This window comes from Nerophis ophidion, linkage group LG28, assembly GCF_033978795.1.
Source record: "Nerophis ophidion isolate RoL-2023_Sa linkage group LG28, RoL_Noph_v1.0, whole genome shotgun sequence".
Lineage (NCBI taxonomy): Eukaryota > Metazoa > Chordata > Actinopteri > Syngnathiformes > Syngnathidae > Nerophis > Nerophis ophidion.
Window position 1 is genome coordinate 24,766,925 of NC_084638.1, and position 20,777 is coordinate 24,787,701.

Consider the following 20,777-nt stretch of genomic DNA (forward strand, 5'->3'; position numbering starts at 1 on the left):
TATCAAAGAGGTGTAGCGGGTTTTACAGACTAGGCTCAGTGCAAGTTGTTTTACTCTGTCCTCCACCCTGAGCCAGCCCACTTTGGAGAAGTGGGTTGGATTGAGGTGTGATCTGGGGTGGAGGTCTAAAAGTAACCGGACTAGCTTGTTCTGGGATGTTTGGAGTCTAGATTTGAGGGTTTTGGAGGTGCTGGGGTACCAGGAGGTGCAAGTGTAGTAGAAAAAGGGTTGAATGAGAGTTCCCGCTAGAATCCTTGATTTAAGGTTCTTCATGAAAACGAGACAGTTTGAGGTTGATTTTCCTCTCAGTTTGTAACAATGTCTGATATATCGATTGAAGGAGTTATGAGAAGTTTGCATAGGAAAGAGTACACTTTCATCACGGTACACATTCACTGCTGCAATAAAGCCTAAGCTTGTTGCAGTTGAAATATGTTTATAACTCACACAGAAAGTAGCATTTTAAAGACCAAAATACTGCAAGAAAATGTGAAGCGAATGATATTTATATAGCGCTTTTTCTCTAGTGACTCAAAGCGCTTTACATAGTGAAACCCAATATCTAAGTTACATTTAAACCAGTGTGGGTGGCACTGGGAGCAGGTGGGTAAAGTGTCTTGCCCAAAGACACAACGGCAGTGACTAGGATGAAGGAAGCGGGGATCGAACCTGCAACCCCTCAAGTTGCTGGCACCTCCGCTCTACCAACCGAGCTATACCGCCCCAAATGTATTTTTTTTTAAAAAAAAGCAAAGATCTTAGTCTACTCCCAGTTACGAGTAGCCACAACCTGAAATGTCTTTTCAAAGCGATTTTGAAGGAATTAAGCGATTAACACTCCTTTATGACTATTGATAGTGAGTTCCACATGTTGGTGGTATAGCAGGCAAAAAAAATTAGAACCTTTTTTGGAGTGAAATCTGGGTTGAATGTGATGTGTACAACTACCTCTGGTGTTATAATGGTGAACATATTTTGGAAGTACCTTGACAGGTGAATGGGTATTTTAATGGTATGGTGTATATTGTACACTGTTTTGACTACTGTACTGTGTCGGCTCCCCAGAGCCTCCCCACTTTAAGGAAATAGTTTGCTGTAAGTCGAGCTTGAGCTGGACGGTTAAGTAAAAGCCCAATCATTTTGGGTTTATTTGGAGTTTGTTTTTCAGGGCTTTTAAAGGGGAACATTATCACCAGACCTATGTAAGCGTCAATATATACCTTGATGGTGCAGGAAAAAAAAGTAGTTTTTTTGCAACCGATTTCCGAACTCTAAATGGGTGAATTTTGGCGAATTAAACGCCTTTCTGTTCATCACTCATGTGGTGATGACGTCAGAACGTGGCGTCTCCGAGGTAATACAGCCGCCATTTTCATTTTCAACACATTACAAACACCGGGTCTCAGCTCTGTTATTTTCCGTTTTTTCGACTATTTTTTGGAACTTTGGAGACATCCTCGTCGGTGTGTTGTCGGAGGGTGTAACAACACTAACAGGGAGGGATTCAAGTTGCACCACTGGCCCGAAGATGCGAAAGTGTCTGCCGCCAGACCCCCATTGAATGTGCCAGAGTGTCTCCATATTTTACCGGCAATGACAGACATGGCACAGAGATGTATGGATAACCTGCAGATGCATTTGCAACGATAAAGTCAACAAAATCACAAAGGTGAGTTTTGTTGATGTTGACTTATGTGCTAATCAGACATATTTGGTCGCGGCGTGACTGCCAGCTAATCGATGCTAACATGCTACGCTAATCGACTCTAACATGCTATTTACCGGCGGTGCTAAAGCAGACATAGCACAGAGATGTATGGATAACCTGCAGATGCATTTGCAACTATATTACGTTTCCTTCCACCCACATTTAATGCGACAAAAACACTTACCAATCGAAGGATTTAAGTTGCTCCAGTGTCACAAGATGCGAAAGTCCTGATCGTTTGGTCCATGCTATGGCTATGAATAGCGTCAATAGCTATTCGCTCAATAGCTTTAGTTTCTTCTTCAATACTTTCATACTCCAACCATCCGTTTCAATACATGCGTAATCTGTTAAATCGCTTAAATCGCTGAAATCCGAGTCTGAATCCGGGCTAATGTCGCTATATCTTGCTGTGGTATTCGCCGTTGTTTGTTTACATTGGCAGCACTGTATGACGTCACAGGGAAATGGATAGTCGCATCGCAAATAGCGAAAATCAAGCACTTAAAAGCTTTTTTTAGGGATATTCCGAGACCAGTAAAATTTTGAAAAAAAACTTTAAAAAATGCAACAAGCCACTGGGAACTGATTTTTATTGTTTTTAACCCTTTTGAAATTGTGATAATGTTCCCCTTTAAAGCGTCACAATACCGAACATGAACTCCGTCGTCAAAGTGGGGTTAAATAAGTGCTTATGTTAGAGTCATAAGTGTGCTTCTACCCACTACGGGGCGATCCCACTATCTAAGAACATAATTCGTCAGTAGAATCTTTGACCACCTTAGTAGTCATTTTTTCAATGGAGAGATTAGTCTCTGCGATGCAGCAAAAATAGGTGATTGTTTGTTGTATTACTGTCACCCACTATGACTGTGAAGTTATTTACTTTTCTTAGGTTAGGAATTGACCCCAGAGGCTTTGTACTTGCAAGTATCTGTGTTCCAGTCCCTAAGAAGATGTATAAATGTATCAAAATGTTTACACCAAACTCACACAGTCACCAAAATGTATTTTATACTGTAATCAAATCTAATAATTTCACTTCCTGATTCTGACTTACATGCATCAATAAGTGAAAGTAAACACTTATTTTTAACAACCAAAAGTAGTCAATTTATTAAACATTTATGTATTTATTTATTATATACATGTATTAAAAGAACATAAAGCTGACTGACTTTCTGTCAGCGTGTCATAAATTATCTCCAATTCCTAAAGAGGAATTGTTGTTGGAGGTACTCCATAAAACACCACATAATAAAACATGTTTTGGCAATAGTTAGTTTTGGCTCAGCCAGCAAAATTACCACAAAAAAGTATTTTGCATGATACCCCCCAAAAAATTAAGTGTTTTTGGACTTGAATTTTTTTATTTCCATAATATCGAAGTTAGTGTAATGACTATGTCATTAAAATATTATGGTTACCTTTAGAGATAAACTTGAACAGCGTGCCGCGGTTGGAAGAGTGTCCGTGCCAGCAACCTGAGGGTTCCTGGTTCGATCCCCAGCTTCTACCAACCTAGTCACGTCCGTTGTGTCCTTGAGCATAGCATAGCAGCTCCCGCCATCATTGTGTGAATAAGGAAACAGTGTCAAAGTACTATGAGTACCTTGAATGTAGAAAAGCGCTATACAAGTATAAGCCATTTAACATTTAGATAAAGTTCAGGTGTTTAGGCTGTACACAGAATAAAATATTTACACACTTTACATCAGTGAGTGTAAAGTTAAGAATGCCTCAATCAATGCTGCCTCGTACTTATAAAAACTTTTCAAATTGCCCCCCATCCAATTTCCAAGTCTATTTTTGGACTCAGTTATGAATTATTTTTTAGGACAAAAGGAAGTATTTCACATGTTTTTATTGGTTGTTAAGCAACACACTTTTAACACAACACACAAAGAACACAATGTCATTGTGTTAACAGTGTCAGTCCAAAAATATTTCTATTCTCTCTTAATCGTAATTACTTATTTACCCAACAGACGTCCAGCAGCCCCCCCCACATTAAAGAGGAAGAGGCGGAATGTCGGATCACTCTGGAGGGAGAGTGTCTTCTCGGGCAGGAGGAGGCTGATCTCAGCAAGTTTCCACTGACTGTTGTCTCTGTGAAGACTGAAGAGCATGAAGACAAACCACCTGAGTCCTCACAGCTTCATCACAGTCCAAGTAAGCACAACATCCACATATCATTTTATTCTCAGGGCATTCAATCCATCTCAACTAGACCAGGGATGGGAATTTTCCGCGGAATTCCGCTGATTTTTCCGCCGCCAGGGTGGTTTTTGACTCTGCGTTAAAGATGCGCAGATAGTAGGGGTGTAACGTACGGTACGTGTATTTGTATTGAACCGTTTCGGTACGGTTGTTTCGGTTCGGAGGTGAACAATGCACATCGAGGCACCATGAATTGATTTACGTGGACCCCGACTTAAACAAGTTGAAAAACTTATTCGGGTGTTAGCATTTAGTGGTAAATTGTGCGGAATATGTACTGTACTATGCAGTCTACTAATAAAAGTATCAATCAATAAAAATAAAAAAAACACCACACGGCATGCTAGCAGCGACCAAGGTTTATGATAGACTGACCACACCTCCTCTTTTCACGGGATATGTCCTCTTTGCGGAGCGGTCCAGGTGGAGTTTCTTAAATGCCTCAAATGTCAGGCATTTTAAAGGGGAACATTATCACAATTTCAAAAGGGTTAAAAACAATAAAAATCAGTTCCCAGTGGCTTGTTGTATTTTTTTTATTTTTTTTCAAAATTTTACTGGTCCCTGAATATCCCTAAAAGAAGCTTTAAAGTGCTTGATTTTCGCTATTTGCGATGCCACTATCCATTTTCCTGTGACGTCATACAGTGATGCCAATGTAAACAAACAACGGCGAATACCACAGCAAGATATAGCGACATTAGCTCGGATTCAGACTCGGATTTTAGCGGTTTAAGCGATTCAACAGATTACGCATGTATTGAAACGTATGGTTGGAGTATGAAAGTATTGAAGAAGAAACTGAAGCTATTGAGCGAATAGCTATTGACGCTATTCATAGCCATAGCATGGCCGAATAGCTGCGTTAGCATCGCCGGTAAAATGTGCGGACCAAACGATCAGGACTTTTGCATCTTGTGACACTGGAGCAACTTAAATCCGTCGATTGGTAAGTGTTTTTTTCGCATTAAATGTGGGTGGAAGGAAACGTAATATAGTTGCAAATGCATCTGCAGGTTATCCATACCTCTTTGTGCCATGTCTGCTTTAGCACCGCCGGTAAATAGCATGTTAGCATCGATTAGCATAGCATGTTAGCATCGATTAGCTGACAGTCAACATCAACAAAACTCACCTTTGTGATTTCGTTGACTTTATCGTTGCAAATGCATCTGCAGGTTATCCATACATCTCTGTGCCATGTCTGCTTTAGCACCGCCGGTAAATAGCATGTTAGCATCGAATAGCGTAGCATGTTAGCATCGATTAGCTGGCAGTCACTTTGCAACCAAATATGTCTGATTAGCACATAAGTCAACATCAACAAAACTCACCTTTGTGACTTCGTTGACTTTATCGTTGCAAATGCATCTGCAGGTTATCCATACATCTCTGTGCCATGTCTGCTTTAGCACCGCCGGTAAATAGCATGTTAGCATCGAATAGCGTAGCATGTTAGCATCGATTAGCTGGCAGTCGCTTTGCAACCAAATATGTCTGATTAGCACATAAGTCAACATCAACAAAACTCACCTTTGTGACTTCGTTGACTTTATCGTTGCAAATGCATCTGCAGGTTATCCATACATCTCTGTGCCATGTCTGTCATCGCCGGTAAAATGTGGAGACACTCTGGCACATTCAAAGGGTGTCTGGCGGCAGACACTTTGGCATCTTCGGGCCAGTGGTGCAACTTGAATCCCTCCCCGTTAGTGTTGTTACACCCTCCGACAACTCACCGACGAGGCATGATGTCTCCAAGGTTCCAAAAAATAGTCGAAAAAACGGAAAATAACAGAGCTGAGACCCGGTGTTTGTAATGTGTTGAAAATGAAAATGGCGGCTGTATTACCTCGGAGACGTCACATTCTGACGTCATGACCACATGAGCGATAAACAGAAAGGCGTTTAATTCGCCAAAATTCACCCATTTAGAGTTCGGAAATTGGTTAAAACAATATATGGTCTTTTTTCTGCACCATCAAGGTATATATTGACGCTTACATAGGTCTGCTGATAATGTTCCCCTTTGAGTTAAGGGTTGCGTGTATTTTCAATGTACGTTCAGGGTTAAGAAGGGGTTGAAAACAAAAAAAAAGTGCTGTACGGCAGCAACATTGGTGAGGGAGGGTGAGATGGAGAGAGCGAGAGACTTATGTTAAACGCGCATACGTTGCCAGGCTCTGCTTTTTACTCATAGATTTATCAGATTTCATGTTTTATTATCTATAGCAGGAGTGTCAAAACCTTGCCCTTTAGGCCATTTGCGGCCCACAGCTAATGTTTTAAAGGCCCACGGCACATTCTAAAAATACTATTAAAATAAACAAAAACATGAACAAAAGTGAAATAAAAAAGCTTAAAGGCTAAATGTAATTTAGAAAAAGTTGCAACGTTGACTAATAAAACAAAGCTTTTTTTTTCTTTCAAACTGTCATTGCTCAAAACATAATATTGAATCAAATTCAAGGTTATTATGAATTATTGACCTATCCAAGTTTCCGATTACCTCACATCAAATATTCCACCTAGAAAAAATGTTTTTGGTGGAAGATTTAGCAAACTTGTTAAATAATCAAAAAATTTATATTTTGTTGTTTTCTTACTGTACCGAAAATCAACCCAACCGCGACCTCTGAACCGAGGTACGCACCGAACCAAAATTTTTGTGTACTGTTACACCCCTAGTGGATAGGCAATTAAATCATCCGCAACTGCATCACCAAAGTCGTCATCCACCCAAACCAACATTTTATCAAAGCCACAACCGCCCGCCACCCGCCCGTTGTTATATATCTAATATAGACGATGCAAGTGCAACCCATATTTAAATTTCCCATTAAACACATGCATAGAGTGCAAAGACTTTTATTTTGGAGGGTTACTTCCTGCCCCAAAATGGCGCTCGCTCCCTTTTAAGGAAGTGCTGCGCACTTCACTCTTCCCTCCTGTCTGCTGTGGCTGCGTGCTGTGAGACGCACTGGAAACTTGCAAAATATTCTCATCCTCACACTTTGCAAACTTCATAATTAGGTGAGTCTTTTACCATGGCATAATCAACGGAATTCCAAAATCACAATCATGTGCCGTGTCGCCAATATTATGTTTGCATCTGTTTTTAGCATAGGCGCTAACCGCTGTTATTCCTCCATAGAGTCAACAAGTTCGATTAAAGGGGAACATTATCACCAGACCTATGTATACGTCAATATATACCTTGATGGTGCAGGAAAAAGACCATTTATTTTTTTAAACGATTTCTGAACTCTAAATGGGTGAATTTTGGCGAATTAAACGCCTTTCTGTTTATCGCGCTGGAGGCGATGACGTCAGAATGTGACGTTGCCGAGGTAACACACGCCGTTTTCATTTTCAACACATTACAAACACCGGGTGACAGCTCTCTTATTTTCCGTTTTTTGGACTATTTTTTGGAACCTTGGAGACATCGTGCCTCGTCGGTGTGTTGTCGGAGGGTGTGACAACACTAACAGGGAGGGATTCAAGTTGCACCACTGGCCCGAAGATGCCAAAGTGGCAAGAAATCTGCCGCCAGACCCCCATTGAATGTGCCGGAGTGTCTCCACATTTGACTGGCGATGCTGAGACAGACATGGCACAGAGATGTATGGATAACCTGCAGATGCATTTGCAACGATAGTCAACGAAATCACAAAGGTGAGTTTTGTTGATGTTGACTGCCAGCTAATCGATGCTAACATGCTATTTACCCGCGGTGCTAAAGCAGACATGGCACAGAGATGTATGGATAACCTGCAAATGCATTTGCAACGATAGTCAACGAAATCACAAAGGTGAGTTTTGTTGATGTTGACTGCCAGTTAATCGATGCTAACATGCTACGCTAATCGATGCTAACATGCTATTTACCGGCGGTGCTAAAGCAGACATGGTACAGAGATGTATGGATAACCTGTAGATTTATTTGCAACTATATTACGTTTCCTTCTACCCACATTTAATGCGAAAAAAACACTTACCAATCGACGGATTTAAGTTGCTCCAGTGTCAAAAGATGCGAAAGTCCTGATCGTTTGGTCCGCACATTTTACCGGCGATGCTAATGCAGCTATTCGGCCATGCTATGGCTATGAATAGCGTCAATAGCTATTTGCTCAATAGCTTCAGTTTCTTCTTCAATACTTTCATACTCCAACCATCTGTTTCAATACATGCGTAATCTGTTGAATCGCTTAAGTCGCTGAAATCCGAGTCTGAATCCGAGCTAATGTCACTATATCTTGCTGTGGTATTCGCCATTGTTTGTTTACATTGGCAGCACTGTGTGACGTCACAGGAAAATGGCCAGTGTCTTCGCAGAGAGTCGAAAATCAAGCACTTTAAAGCTTTATTTAGGGATATTCCGAGACCGGTAACATTTTGAAAAAAACTTCAAAAAATACAACAAGCCACTGGGAACTGATTTTTATTGTTTTTAACCCTTTTGAAATTGTGATAATGTTCCACTTTAACAATCGGGTGTGCTGTTTTGCCCTCGATTACTCAGGTAATTACCTTTTACTTTCTTATGATCATCCAGCCGATTTATAGGCAACAATTTAGTCCGGCAAAGGTCTTTGCGGTGCTAATAAGCTTTAGCCACTTTGTGGATGCTTTTCTAAGTTTGTCTTTTTTTACTACGCGCTCTAGATGGAACGCAGGTATGTGTATTTGGTTTGTTGCGCAACACTTTACTTTAACTCTGCTTGATTGTTTATTATCTTTGAATGTTTGGACAAGAACTTGAATTTGAATCATGATTTATTGAGTTTGTAATAATGAGTATTGTTATGAAACTAGTTATATAAGTGCACTTGTAATTGAAGTTGTAATGTATCCATGATTGAGTTTTCCCACTTAAGATAAGAAATCATAATCTGTATTATTAGAAATGTGTTATGAATGTTCATTTTATTGGACTCATGATTATATATTAATCAACATGGTTAATTATGTCATCAATTGTTTATTAATACAAAATATTTGTCATTCTGGACAATTGAATGCTTATATTGTGCATTCACGTACATATATAATGTACTTTACTAGTGAAGAGGTAACTAGGTTACTCACTTTGTTTTTTGGACTTTTAGGTGAGGTTTTTTTTCCGGGAAAGACTACCCGGTGCCCCAAACAACCTGAGCTCTCTATCCACCTTCAAACTCAACTCAACAAAATGGCAAGCTAAACAAGTATGCGGTAGGACAAGCATTTTTTTCCTCCTCCGCTACGAACCCTTTTTGATTACTTTAGTTTTTTTGAACTGAACTTTTGGACTGACTCAAAAGTCACCGAACTGAACTGAACTGTGGACTGGTTCCGAAAAAGAAGCAGGACTGTATCTTGTATTATTGTTTTGGGCATTTTTTTTTATTTTCTATTGTGTTATCAGTGGTATTTATGTTTTGTCTATACAATTATTGCAGTCAAAACCACGATAAGTAGTTGTCGTCATCTTTCATACCACAAGCTCCTAGACGAACCATCTTCTGTAACACAATTTACACTCTTAACCCGCCTAGCCCATGCTAGCGTTACACAAGGCATTAGTGAGGTCAGAAAGTGTAACTCCCTCCAAATAGCACAGACACAATGGCTTTATTGAACTGATTTATTCGAAGGCTTCCTTTCCCTTCAAATTCAACGTGAAAACTGTAATAAATAAAGCACGTTACAAACGTAAAAATAATAACATGCACAGCATGTGGATCAAACATTTTACCAAGTAAGATACCAACAAATGACAAACAAACACCTCGTTGGCCATACCCGGAAGTAGCTTCCTTACATCCTAGCCTCTGGTGAGGGCGGTCGCATTCTCCGTTCCCTCCTACCCTGCTTGCTGTCTTTGTCTTTGTCCTTGTCTGAACTTTTTAAAAGCCTCTTTCTTTGCGCTGTCCTCTAATCCAAATTTCAATATGAATATGATCAGCTGGACTCTTGACGCTATTGACACAGTCTTTTCGACAAGAAAAAGAGGTTCGGGGGAGCCCGGCTGCCCTGATGGAACCATCGCTGCAGGTCACGTGCGAGACTCCAGGAACTCATGGAGGATCATGTGCCTCTCAGCTCTTTCCATCGAGGACGTGGAAGACATCTACCTATTTGGAGCTGTGATCACGGGGAACTTGCTGATTGGGCTGGGCATTGCTCTCGTGTATCGACAAATTCGGAAGACGATGGCAGCCTCTCAAGGAGCCCAACGGCTGTTCAACGCAATGGAAGGATTGGGTCGGGCTGTGGGAACACAGACTTGTGCGATTTCTGAGTTGAATCGCAAAATGGATCTCATCTTGGAAAAGTTTGCAGAGAAGGAATAATAATTGGAACTGAAAGAGGTCCAGCATGGACAACTGAGGAGATAAGTCAATATTTTGTCTTCTCGAAGGAACACAACTTTTTATCTACGATTTGGACTCCCTGAATGGCCTTGGCATGGAGCAGGCTGTTCTGAAGAAAATCTCCCGAAGACTCCTCAAAGATAGACGCTTTTGACCTTCCTTTTTGTCAACAACATCTGTAGCTGAACTTTATCGGCCTCAGCCATACAAAAACACTTCACCTCTCCCGAGTTAATTGGGCATATACGCACACACATGACCCCGACCCTTAAATCAACACCCTCACCACCGCTTATCTCCTTTGGGGTTGTGAAATGGCTGAGCGGCGCTACAGAGCGAACAGCGCGCCTGCGCAAACCCACCCCTACCTCTGTTGCAAGTTGTTGTGATATATGTATGTTTAATGTGTGCCATGCTATGTGAGGTTTTTTCTTTGGACTCAGACTAGACCTATGCTGAGGGTCTAGCCTTGGACTGATATTTTTTTACCCCCCCCCCCCTTTCCTAACTTCACCCTTTTCTTATCTTTTTAAGGAGCGCTGTAACCGGCTGATCCGTCGGCGATCTCGTCTTGTCCCCCCCCTGTAACGTGTGTCTGCTCTTAGCGGGACTGTGCCGAAAATGTAATGTCAGTTCTGATGTGTCTTGTACATGTTGGAACGGACAAATAAAAAATGATTCTGATTCTGATTCTGACATCCGTCGACGGACCAAACGAGACACTTCAAAATAAAAGTATGCCCACATACTGTTTCAAAGAGTGCTGCTCGTTTTTGGTATGTGGGTAACAACATTGAACTATTTATAAATGGTTGATTTCTATAGGCTAGTAAGGTAAAGTGTTGTAGCTGACAAGTTTGGGCTACCTTGCTTCTGCAGCCTTCATCAGAGGTGTCACGTGATGTTAGCGTGATGTTGTCTGTGACGTGTTATATGGATTGTACCATCAAGAGTTGTCAGCTACAACACTTTACCTACTAGCCTATATAGATCAACCATTTATAAATACACGTCAGTAGGCTAAATGAACCTCTTCAACATAACATTTAACTATGTATATATATTTCCGAATGGTTCAACCGCCACCCCCCTCGAATCTATTTAAAATAAAAATTTTCGTCATGTCACCCGCCCGACCCGCGTCCGCGCATGAGACCGCAAACCGCGCATGCTAGTTATCAGTTCAAGGCAAAGAATTCCAAATAATCCAAAAGGGTGCAAACATTTGATGTATGTGTAAACTTGTATACAAACATTTCATCACATGATACATTTTTATGAAAATATTTGCTAATAAATGTGAAATTTTGGTCAGGAGAATATTGTTAGATTTTGACTCAAAATAGCAGGAAATGTATCCTAAACTAACATAGATTTCAAAATTGTTCTGGGGGTGCATTCACCCAGACCCCCCCTAGCAGGCGAGTGCACTAGTTGCACTCGGGTGCGGCCGCTATGCGGCCTTCCGCAAAGCGGTGTTTTAGGATTAAAAAAATTTCGGCTGATTTTGTAAATCTTTATTTCCATCCCTGAGAAAATTAGGATTGGACATAGATATTTAAATGACCAATAGTTTTTAATGATCGATAGTTTTTAATTGGGAAACACCCTACAGCCCGGGTCACCAACCTTTTTGAAAACAAGAGCTACTTTTTGGGTACTGATTAATGCGAAGGGCTACCAGTTTGATACACACTTAAATAACTTGCCAGAAATAGCCAATTTGCTCAATTTACCTTTAATAAATAAATCTATTTATATCAGGGCTGGGCAACGATTAAAAATTTTAATCGAAGTTAATCGCACTATTTCTCAGATTAATCGCGATTAACTGCATTGTATACGCAAAGCCCAATAGAGGAATTCAAAAGTAGTGTGTAGTGCACCTTTATTGGAATATTCTCCCACATAAACAAAAGCGCCAAAACATTTGTTGTGCAAACACAATTTAAATCAGTACTTGTTAAATAGCATATTTTATGAAAATCAACTCAAAAAATGTAAATACAAACATTTAAGCTTATTGCCACTGCCAGAGTATTTAAGTTATCCTGTTTGTTATGGAAAATAAATATAATCTACATACAAATCTTTGTTCCACAATCATAACATTGAACAGGCAATTTCTGAGGTAACAGCAGAAACATTTTTTTTATCAGGGATCTTATGTTTAAAAAACCTATATTATAGGTAATGGGCTGTTTTAGGGAATTTTTGATCAAATAATCCGTAGTAGCAATATTAATAATGTTGTGTTTATTCTGCATAGTGCACTTAAAATAATTATGACCATATCTAGGAATTGATATGATGGGAATTTTCCGATAGTTTGCTTGGTGCTTTGATAAACTGAACGCATCATATGCATGGTACTATATTGTGATGTTATGAGGCAGGGAAAAAAAGAACTACCCTACCCAGCATGCAACAGGAGTGACGAGAATGCGCGGTAGTCCGGTATAGGTTGTGTCGCCATGACGGCATCTTGTATGTTGTGATATGCACGCTCTGAAAGTAAACGTTAAGAATTCAGCCAACACTCCTCGTCTGCATTATTGATAAATAGACAGACAACACATATACATTACTTCTGCTACAACTCAGATACTTCTGCTACAACTCAGAGCTGTGTCACATCCAGAAGTACGCGGATGACACAGCCATCGTCGGGTGCATCAGGGACGGCAGAGAGGAGGAGTTTCGGAACCTGGTGAGGGACTTTGTTGTCTGGTGCCACACGAACGTCTTGCAGCTCAATCCGTCAAAGACCAAGGAGCTGGTCATTGACTTTGGGAGGTCGAGTCCACGGTCACAACCTATTGTGATCGAAGGAGTTGAGGTACAGACCGTGGACTCATTCAAGTACCTCGGGGTTTGGGTGGACAATAAGCTGGACTGGACTGTTAACACGGACCACCAGTACAAGAAAGGACAGAGCAGGCTGTACTTCCTCAGGAGACTGCACTCCTTCAACATTTGTAGAAAACTCCTGTGGATGTACTACCAGTCTGTGGTTGCCAGTGTTCTGTTCTACATGGTAGTGTGCTGGGGGGGCAGTACATCTAAGAAGGACAGCTCCAGACTTGAGAAACTGATCAGGCGGGCCGGTTCTACAATCGGAATGAAACTGGACTCACTGGTGACGGTGGCAGAGAAGAGGACTGTTGACAAACTAGTGAGCATCCTGGATGATGCCAGTCACCCTCTGCATAGCATTATCAGTAGCCAGAGGAGCCTGTTCAGTGCTAGACTGCTTCAACCCAAGTGCAGGACTAATAGACTCAAGAACTCCTTTGTCCCACACGCAATTAGACTGTACAACTCCTCTCTGGGACGGGGGACGGGGGGTACTAGGATGACAGGGGATGCAAAACATTAACAGTGCAATATGTTTTCATAACATGGTCACTACTGCCTACTTTGTCTTGTTATATTCTTATTTTATTGTTATATTGTTATTCCCATTGTTTTTATTCTTTTTGTAATATTTCTCTATTTTGTTTCCATTTAAACCCCCATTATTTACTTTTTACTTTTTTCTTTAAATTGATCTCAACTCTGTACACTGCTGCTGGAATTTTAATTTTCCTGAAGGAACTCTCCTGAAGGAATCAATAAAGTACTATCTATCTATCTATCTATACTCCGCTGCTTCACAGGCTGCTGGATGTAGCCGGCAAAGTATTCCCATGCTAGCTAGCCGGTCTAGCAAGCACGCCTCATTCAGTCCAAAACGGCCCGATCTATCCACATTCAGAATTGTCTGGCGGTCGTAAGTGATCCCGGAGTGACCACGCTGTAAGCCAGAGATGACATTTGCAGAATTGTCCGGTATTTTTGCCAAATGTTCCATCTTTACCAGGAGCCCCTCGACGCCGAAGCACGTCCGGGCGTCGTCATCTTGCTAAGAAAAAGCGTTAACAAGATAAAAGCATGTAAAAAACATACGCAAATGTGCGATAAAATAATTGTCGGCGTTAATAGATTGATGAGTTAACTCGTAATTAACACATTAATTTGCCCACCTCTAATTTATATACATTAAAAAAAAGGGTATTTCTGTCTGTTATTCCGTTTTACATTTTTTTTCTTTTACAGAAGGTTTTTTGTAGAGAATAAATGATGAAAAAAACACTTAATTGAACGGTTTAAAAGAGGAGAAAACACAAAAAAAATAAATTAAATTTTGAAACAGTTTATCTTCAATTTTGACTCTTTAAAATTCAAAATTCAACTGAAAAAAAGAAGAGAAAAACTAGCTAATTTGAAACTTTTTCAAAAAACTAAAAAAAATAATTTATGGAATATCATTGGTCATTTTTCCTGATTAAGATTAATTTTAGAATTTTAATTACGTGTTTTAAATAGGTTAAAATCCAATCTGCACTTTGTTAGAATATATAACAAATTGGACCAAGCTTTATTTCTAACAAAGACAAATCATTATTTCTTCTAGATTTTACAGAGCAAAAATTTTAAAAGAAATTCAAAAGACTTTAAAATAAGATTTAAATTAGATTTTACAGATTTTTTAGATTTTGCCAGAATATATATTTTTTTAATTTTAACCAGAAGTTTGAAGAAATATTTCACAAATATTCGTCGTCAAAAAAACAGAAGCTAAAATGAAGAATTAAATTAAAACGTATTTATTATTCTTTACAATAAAAAAAATAAATGAACATTGATTTGAATTGTCAGGAAAGAAGAGGAAGGAATTTAAAAGGTAAAAATGTATATGTGTTTAAAAGTCCTATAATATTTTGAAGGTTGTATTTTTTCTCTAAAATTGTCTTACTGAAAGTTAAAAGAAGCAAAGTAAAAAAAAATTAATGAATTTATTTAAACAAGTGGAGACCAAGTCTTTAAAATATTTCCTTGGATTTTTAAATTCTATTCGAGTTTTGTTTCTCTTAGAATTAAAAATGTTGAGCAAAGCGAGACCAACTTGCTAGTAAATAAATAAAAATTAAAAAATAGAGGCAGCTCACTGGTTAGTGCTGCTATTTGAGCTATTTTTAGAACAGGCCAGCGGGTTATTCATCTGGTCCTTACGGGCTACCTGGTGCCCGCGGGCATCGCGTTGGTGACCCCTACTCTACAGGAATGTGTGAACAATGTCAAGTACTAGAAACAGTAAAAAACTTTTTTTATTTTTATTTTATTTATTTTTTTTCTTATGTACAAACCCCTTTTCCATGTGAGTTAGGAAATTGTGTTGAATGTAAATATAAACGGAATACAATGATTTGCAAATTGTTTTCAACCCATATTCAGTTGAATGCACTACAAAGACAAGATATTTGACGTTCAAACTCATAAACTTTTTTTTTTTTTTGCAAATAATAATTAACTTAGAATTTCATGGCTGCAACACGTGCCAAAGTAGTTGGGAAAGGGCATGTTCACCACTGTGTTACATCACCTTTTCTTTTAACAACACTCAATAAACGTTTGGGAACTGAGGAAACTAATTGTTGAGCTTTGAAAGTGGAAATCTTTCCCATTCTTGTTTTATGTAGAGCTTCAGTCGTTCAACAGTCCGGGGTATCCGCTATCGTATTTAACGCTTCATAATGCGCCACACATTTTCAATGGGAGACAGGTCTGGACTGCAAGCGGGCCAGTAAAGTACCCGCACTCTTTTTTTTTTTTACGAATCCACGCTGTTGTAACACTTGTCTTGCTAAAATAAGCAGGGGTGTCTATAAAAAAGACGGCGCTTAGATGGCAGCATATGTTGCTCTAAAACCTGTATGTACCTTTCAGCATTAATGGTGCCTTCACAGATGTGCAAGTTACCCATGCCTTGGCCACTAATGCACCCCCATACCATCACAGATGCTGGCTTTTGAACTTTGCGTCGATAACAGTCTGGATGGTTCGCTTCCCCTTTGGTCTGGATGACACGATGTCGAATATTCCTAAAAACAATTTGAAATGTGGACTCGTCAGACCACAGAACACTTTTTCACTTTACGTCAGTCCATCTTAGATGATCTCGGGCCCAGAGAAGTCGGCGGCGTTTCTGGATGTTGTTGATAAATGGCTTTCGCTTTGCATAGTAGAGCTTTAACTTGCACTTACAGATGTAGCGACGAACTGTATTTAGTGACAGCGGTTTTCTGAAGTGTTTCTGAGCGAATGTGTTGATATCCTTTAGAGATTGATGTCAGTTTTTGATACAGTGCCGTCTGAGGGATCGAAGGTCACGGTCATTCAGTGTTTCTTTCCGGCCATGCTGCTTAAATGGAATGATTTCTCCAGATTCTCTGAACCTTTTGATGATATTATGGAGCGTAGATGTTGAAATCCCTAAATTTCTTGCAATTGCACTTTGAAAAACGTTGTTCTTAAACAGTTTGACTATTTGCTCACGCAGTTGTGGACAAAGGGGTGTACCTCGCCCCATCCTTTCTTGTGAAAGACTGAGCATTTTTTTGGGAAGCTGTTTTTATACCCAATCCTGGCACCCACCTGTTCCCAATTGGCCTGCACACCTGTGGGATGTTCCAAATAAGTGTTTGATGAGCATTCCTAAACTTTATCAGTATTTATTGCCACCTTTCCCAACTTCTTTGTCACGTGTTGCTGGCATCAAATTCTAAAGTTAATGATTATTTGCACACAAAAAAAAATTGTTTATCAGTTTGAACATCAAATATGTTGTCTTTGTAGCATATTCAACTGAATATGGGTTGAAAATGATTTGAAAATCATTGTATTCTGTTTATATTTACATCTAAAACAATTTCCAAAATCATATGGAAACGGGGTTTGTTCATATCTAAATAGTTAATTGATAAGAAACAGAATACAGGACTGTGTGACTGTTGTCATCAGATAAAAAGTTTTAAAACATTGTAGGAAATACAATAGAGAAAGGGAAATACTAAGGGAAATAAGTTTATTGAAAGAGAAGGTTAGGTTAGTAGTGGAAGATATTTTGGGATTGCACTCGTAGGATGCAAAACATTATATACATTTTTAAAATGACAGGGTTAAATAAATGAATATACAGGGATGGGAATTTTCCGCGGATCCGCGGAATTCCGCCGATTTTGGGACCGCCAGGGTCATTTATATAATATAATGCCAATGTGTGAAGGCACCAGATTGGCTAGCTCTACTATCAGCTGACGACATCAACCAATGACATTACCCGTTATAGGCGTCTGCATGCGTCGTTTGCCGACAATATCGAGTCCCTGATCCTCAATTATTGTGAGCGTTCCTGAACTGGTATTCTGTTTATATTGGTTGTGTTTATCGGCGACTAATCTGGAAGGAAAACACAGTAGCTCTCAACAGTTTCAGACATGGTTAAGCTTATTCAAGATAGGAATGCTTCATTAGCGAAAGATATCGATAAGGGCGTGAGAAACAAGTGGAACTGGACATGGCTCTATATATCTATCAAACTGAAGGTGAAGATTAACAACAATATCGTAGAAGTAGACGAACTGATCAGCGATTTCCTTGCAAAGTGCGATGAACCGGGACGTGCTCAGTGCTTATTTTGCAAGGACATTGTGAACTATGGATCTCGGGGAAAAGTGGCACTCTTTGACCACGCCATATCGGCAAGGCATCTAAGTAAAGTGAGTTTACGGAGAAGTAATTTTTCACTGGGATCTGCCTTCAAGCTGAAGTCAAACATCGTCAGAAATTCAGCCTCAAATCAACTATCGAAGCCTCCCACCTCCGACTCAGCTCTTCTCACACCAATCTACGACAGACGAGTCCATTCAGAGGTACAATACACCATCTTATGTGTTTCAACATTTTTATATTTTGAATTCTGGTTAATCTATTTTGTAATTGTATATTGAGTCAAAAACCAGGCGAGGTGATCAATCAATGTTTACTTATATAGCCCTAAATCACTAGTGTCTCAAAGGGCTGCACAAACCACTACGACATCCTCGGTAGGCCCACATAAGGGCAAGGAAAACTCACACCCAGTGGGACGTCGGTGACAATGACCCAGTGGGACGTCGGTGACAATGATGACTATAAGAACCTTGGAGAGGAGGAAAGCAATGGATGTCGAGCGGGTCTAACATGATACTGTGAAAGTTCAATCCATAATGGATCCAACACAGTCGCGAGAGTCCAGTCCAAAGCGGATCCAACACAGCAGCGAGAGTCCCGTTCACAGCGGAGCCAGCAGGAAACCATCCCAAGCGGAGGCGGATCAGCAGCGCAGAGATGTCCCCAGCCGATACACAGGCAAGCAGTACATGGCCACCGGATCGGACAGGACCCCCTCCACAAGGGAGAGTGGGACATAGGAGAAAAAGAAAAGAAACGGCAGATCAACTGGTCTAAAAAGGGAGTCTATTTAAAGGCTAGAGTATACAAATGAGTTTTAAGGTGAGACTTAAATGCTTCTACTGAGGTGGCATCTCGAACTGTTACCGGGAGGGCATTCCAGAGTACTGGAGCCCGAATGAAAAAGCTCTATAGCCCGCAGACTTTTTTGGGGCTTTGGGAATCACTAATAAGCCGGAGTCCTTTGAACGCAGATTTCTTGCCGGGACATATGGTACAATACAATCGGCAAGATAGGATGGAGCTAGACCGTGTAGTATTTTATACGTAAGTAGTAAAACCTTAAAGTCTCATCTTAAGTGCACAGGAAGCCAGTGCAGGTGAGCCAGTACAGGCGTAATGTGATCAAACTTTCTTGTTCTTGTTGATGAAGTTACGTCTCTCTTTACTGTGGCTTAAAGGGGAACATTATCACAATTTCAAAAGGGTTAAAAATAAAACAAAAATCAGTTCCCAGTGGCTTGTTGTATTTTTTGAAGTTTTTTTCAAAATTTTACCGGTCTCGGAATATCCCTAAAAAAAAAGCTTTAAAGTGCTTGATTTTCGCTATTTGCAAAGACACTGGCCATTTCCCTGTGACATCATACAGGGCTTCCAATGTAAACAAACAATGGGAATACCACAGCAAGATATAGCGACATTAGCTCAGATTCAGACTCGGATTTCAGCGGCTTAAGCGATTCAACACATTACGCATGTATTAAAACAGATGGTTGGAGTATGAACGTATTGAAGAAGAAACTGAAGCTATTGAGCGAATAGCTATTGACGCTATTCATAGCCATAGCATGGCCGAATAGCTGCGTTAGCATCGCCAGTAAAATGTGCGGACCAAACGATCAGGACTTTTGCATCTCGTGACACTGGAGCAACTTAAATCCTTCGATTGGTGAGTGTTTTTTTCGCATTAAATGTTGGTGGAAGGAAACGTAATGTAGTTGCAAATGCATCTGCAGGTTATCCATACATCTTTGTGCCATGTCTGCTTTACCACCGCCAGTAAATAGCATGTTAGCATCGATTAGCGTAGCAGTTAGCATCGATTAGCTGGCAGTCAACATCAACAAAACTCACCTTTGTGATTTTGTTGACTTTATCATTGCAAATGCATCTGTAGGTTATCCATACATCTCTGTGGCATGTCTGCCTTAGCACCGCCGGTAAATAGCATGTTAGCGTCGATTAGCGTAGCATGTAAGCATCGATTAGCTGGCAGTCACGCCGCGACCAAATATGTCTGATTAGCACATAAGTCAACATCAATAAAACTCACCTTTGAGATTTCGTTGAATTTATCGTTGCAAATGCATCTGCAGGTTATCCATACATCTCTGTGCCATGTCTGTCATCGCCGGTAAAATGTGGAGACACTCTGGTACATTCAATGGGGGTCTGGCGGCAGACACTTTCGCATCTTCGGGCCAGTGGTGCAACTTGAATCCCTCCCTGTTAGTGTTGTTACACCCTCCGACAACTCACCGACGAGGCATGATGTCTCCAAGGTTTCAAAAAACAGTCGAAAAAACGGAAAGTAACAGAGCTGAGACCCAATGTTTACAATGCGTTGAAAATGAAAATGGCGGCTGTGTTACCTCGGTGACGTCACATTCTGACGTCATCGCCACATGAGTGATAAACAGAAAAGTGTTTAATTCGCCAAAATTCACCCATTTAGAGTTCGGAAATCGGATAAAAAAATATATGGTATTTTTTCTGCAACATCAAGGTATATATTGCCGCTTACATAGGTCTGCTGATAATGTTCCCCTTTAAGAACAGACACACTCATTTGCGTCAGGTGCACAACCACACGTAAAACGTTGGTCAACCAAAAAATAACCCCAAGCTATGGCCAACATTGACCAGGAGATGGCAACAGACAACCATAGATCACTCTATTACACATTTGTAGGCCTATTTTTGTCTATAATACAAAAGTGTGCAAGAATTTGATATATGTGTAAACTTGTATACATAAATTTCATCACATGATACATTTTTATGAAAAAATTTGCTAATAAATGTGAAATTTTGGTCAGGAGAATATTGTTAGATTTTTACTCAAAATAGCAGGAAATGCATCCTAAGCTAACATAGATTTCAAAATTTTTCAGGGGGGGCATGCCCCCCAGAGCCCGCTGTGCGGCCTTCCG

General features: G+C 40.1%; 1 protein-coding gene across 5 annotated transcripts in view; it reads left to right on the forward strand.

Annotated features, from left to right (window-relative positions):
• LOC133544984 (gastrula zinc finger protein XlCGF57.1-like) overlaps positions 1 to 20,777 on the forward strand; it is a 202,805-nt gene that overhangs the window by 135,545 nt on the left and 46,483 nt on the right. The window contains exons 3-4 of one of the 5 annotated variants that reach the window (XM_061890256.1): positions 3,697 to 3,880; positions 9,043 to 9,390. The exons of 3 other annotated variants lie outside the window; for them this stretch is intronic. In XM_061890256.1, coding sequence (XP_061746240.1) covers positions 3,697 to 3,880; positions 9,043 to 9,137 — 279 coding nt within the window. In that variant the 3' untranslated portion in view covers positions 9,138 to 9,390. Of the gene's footprint in view, positions 1 to 3,696; positions 3,881 to 9,042; positions 9,391 to 20,777 lie in introns of those variants that run through there. One more of the 5 variants, XR_009804695.1, reaches the window with a different exon arrangement.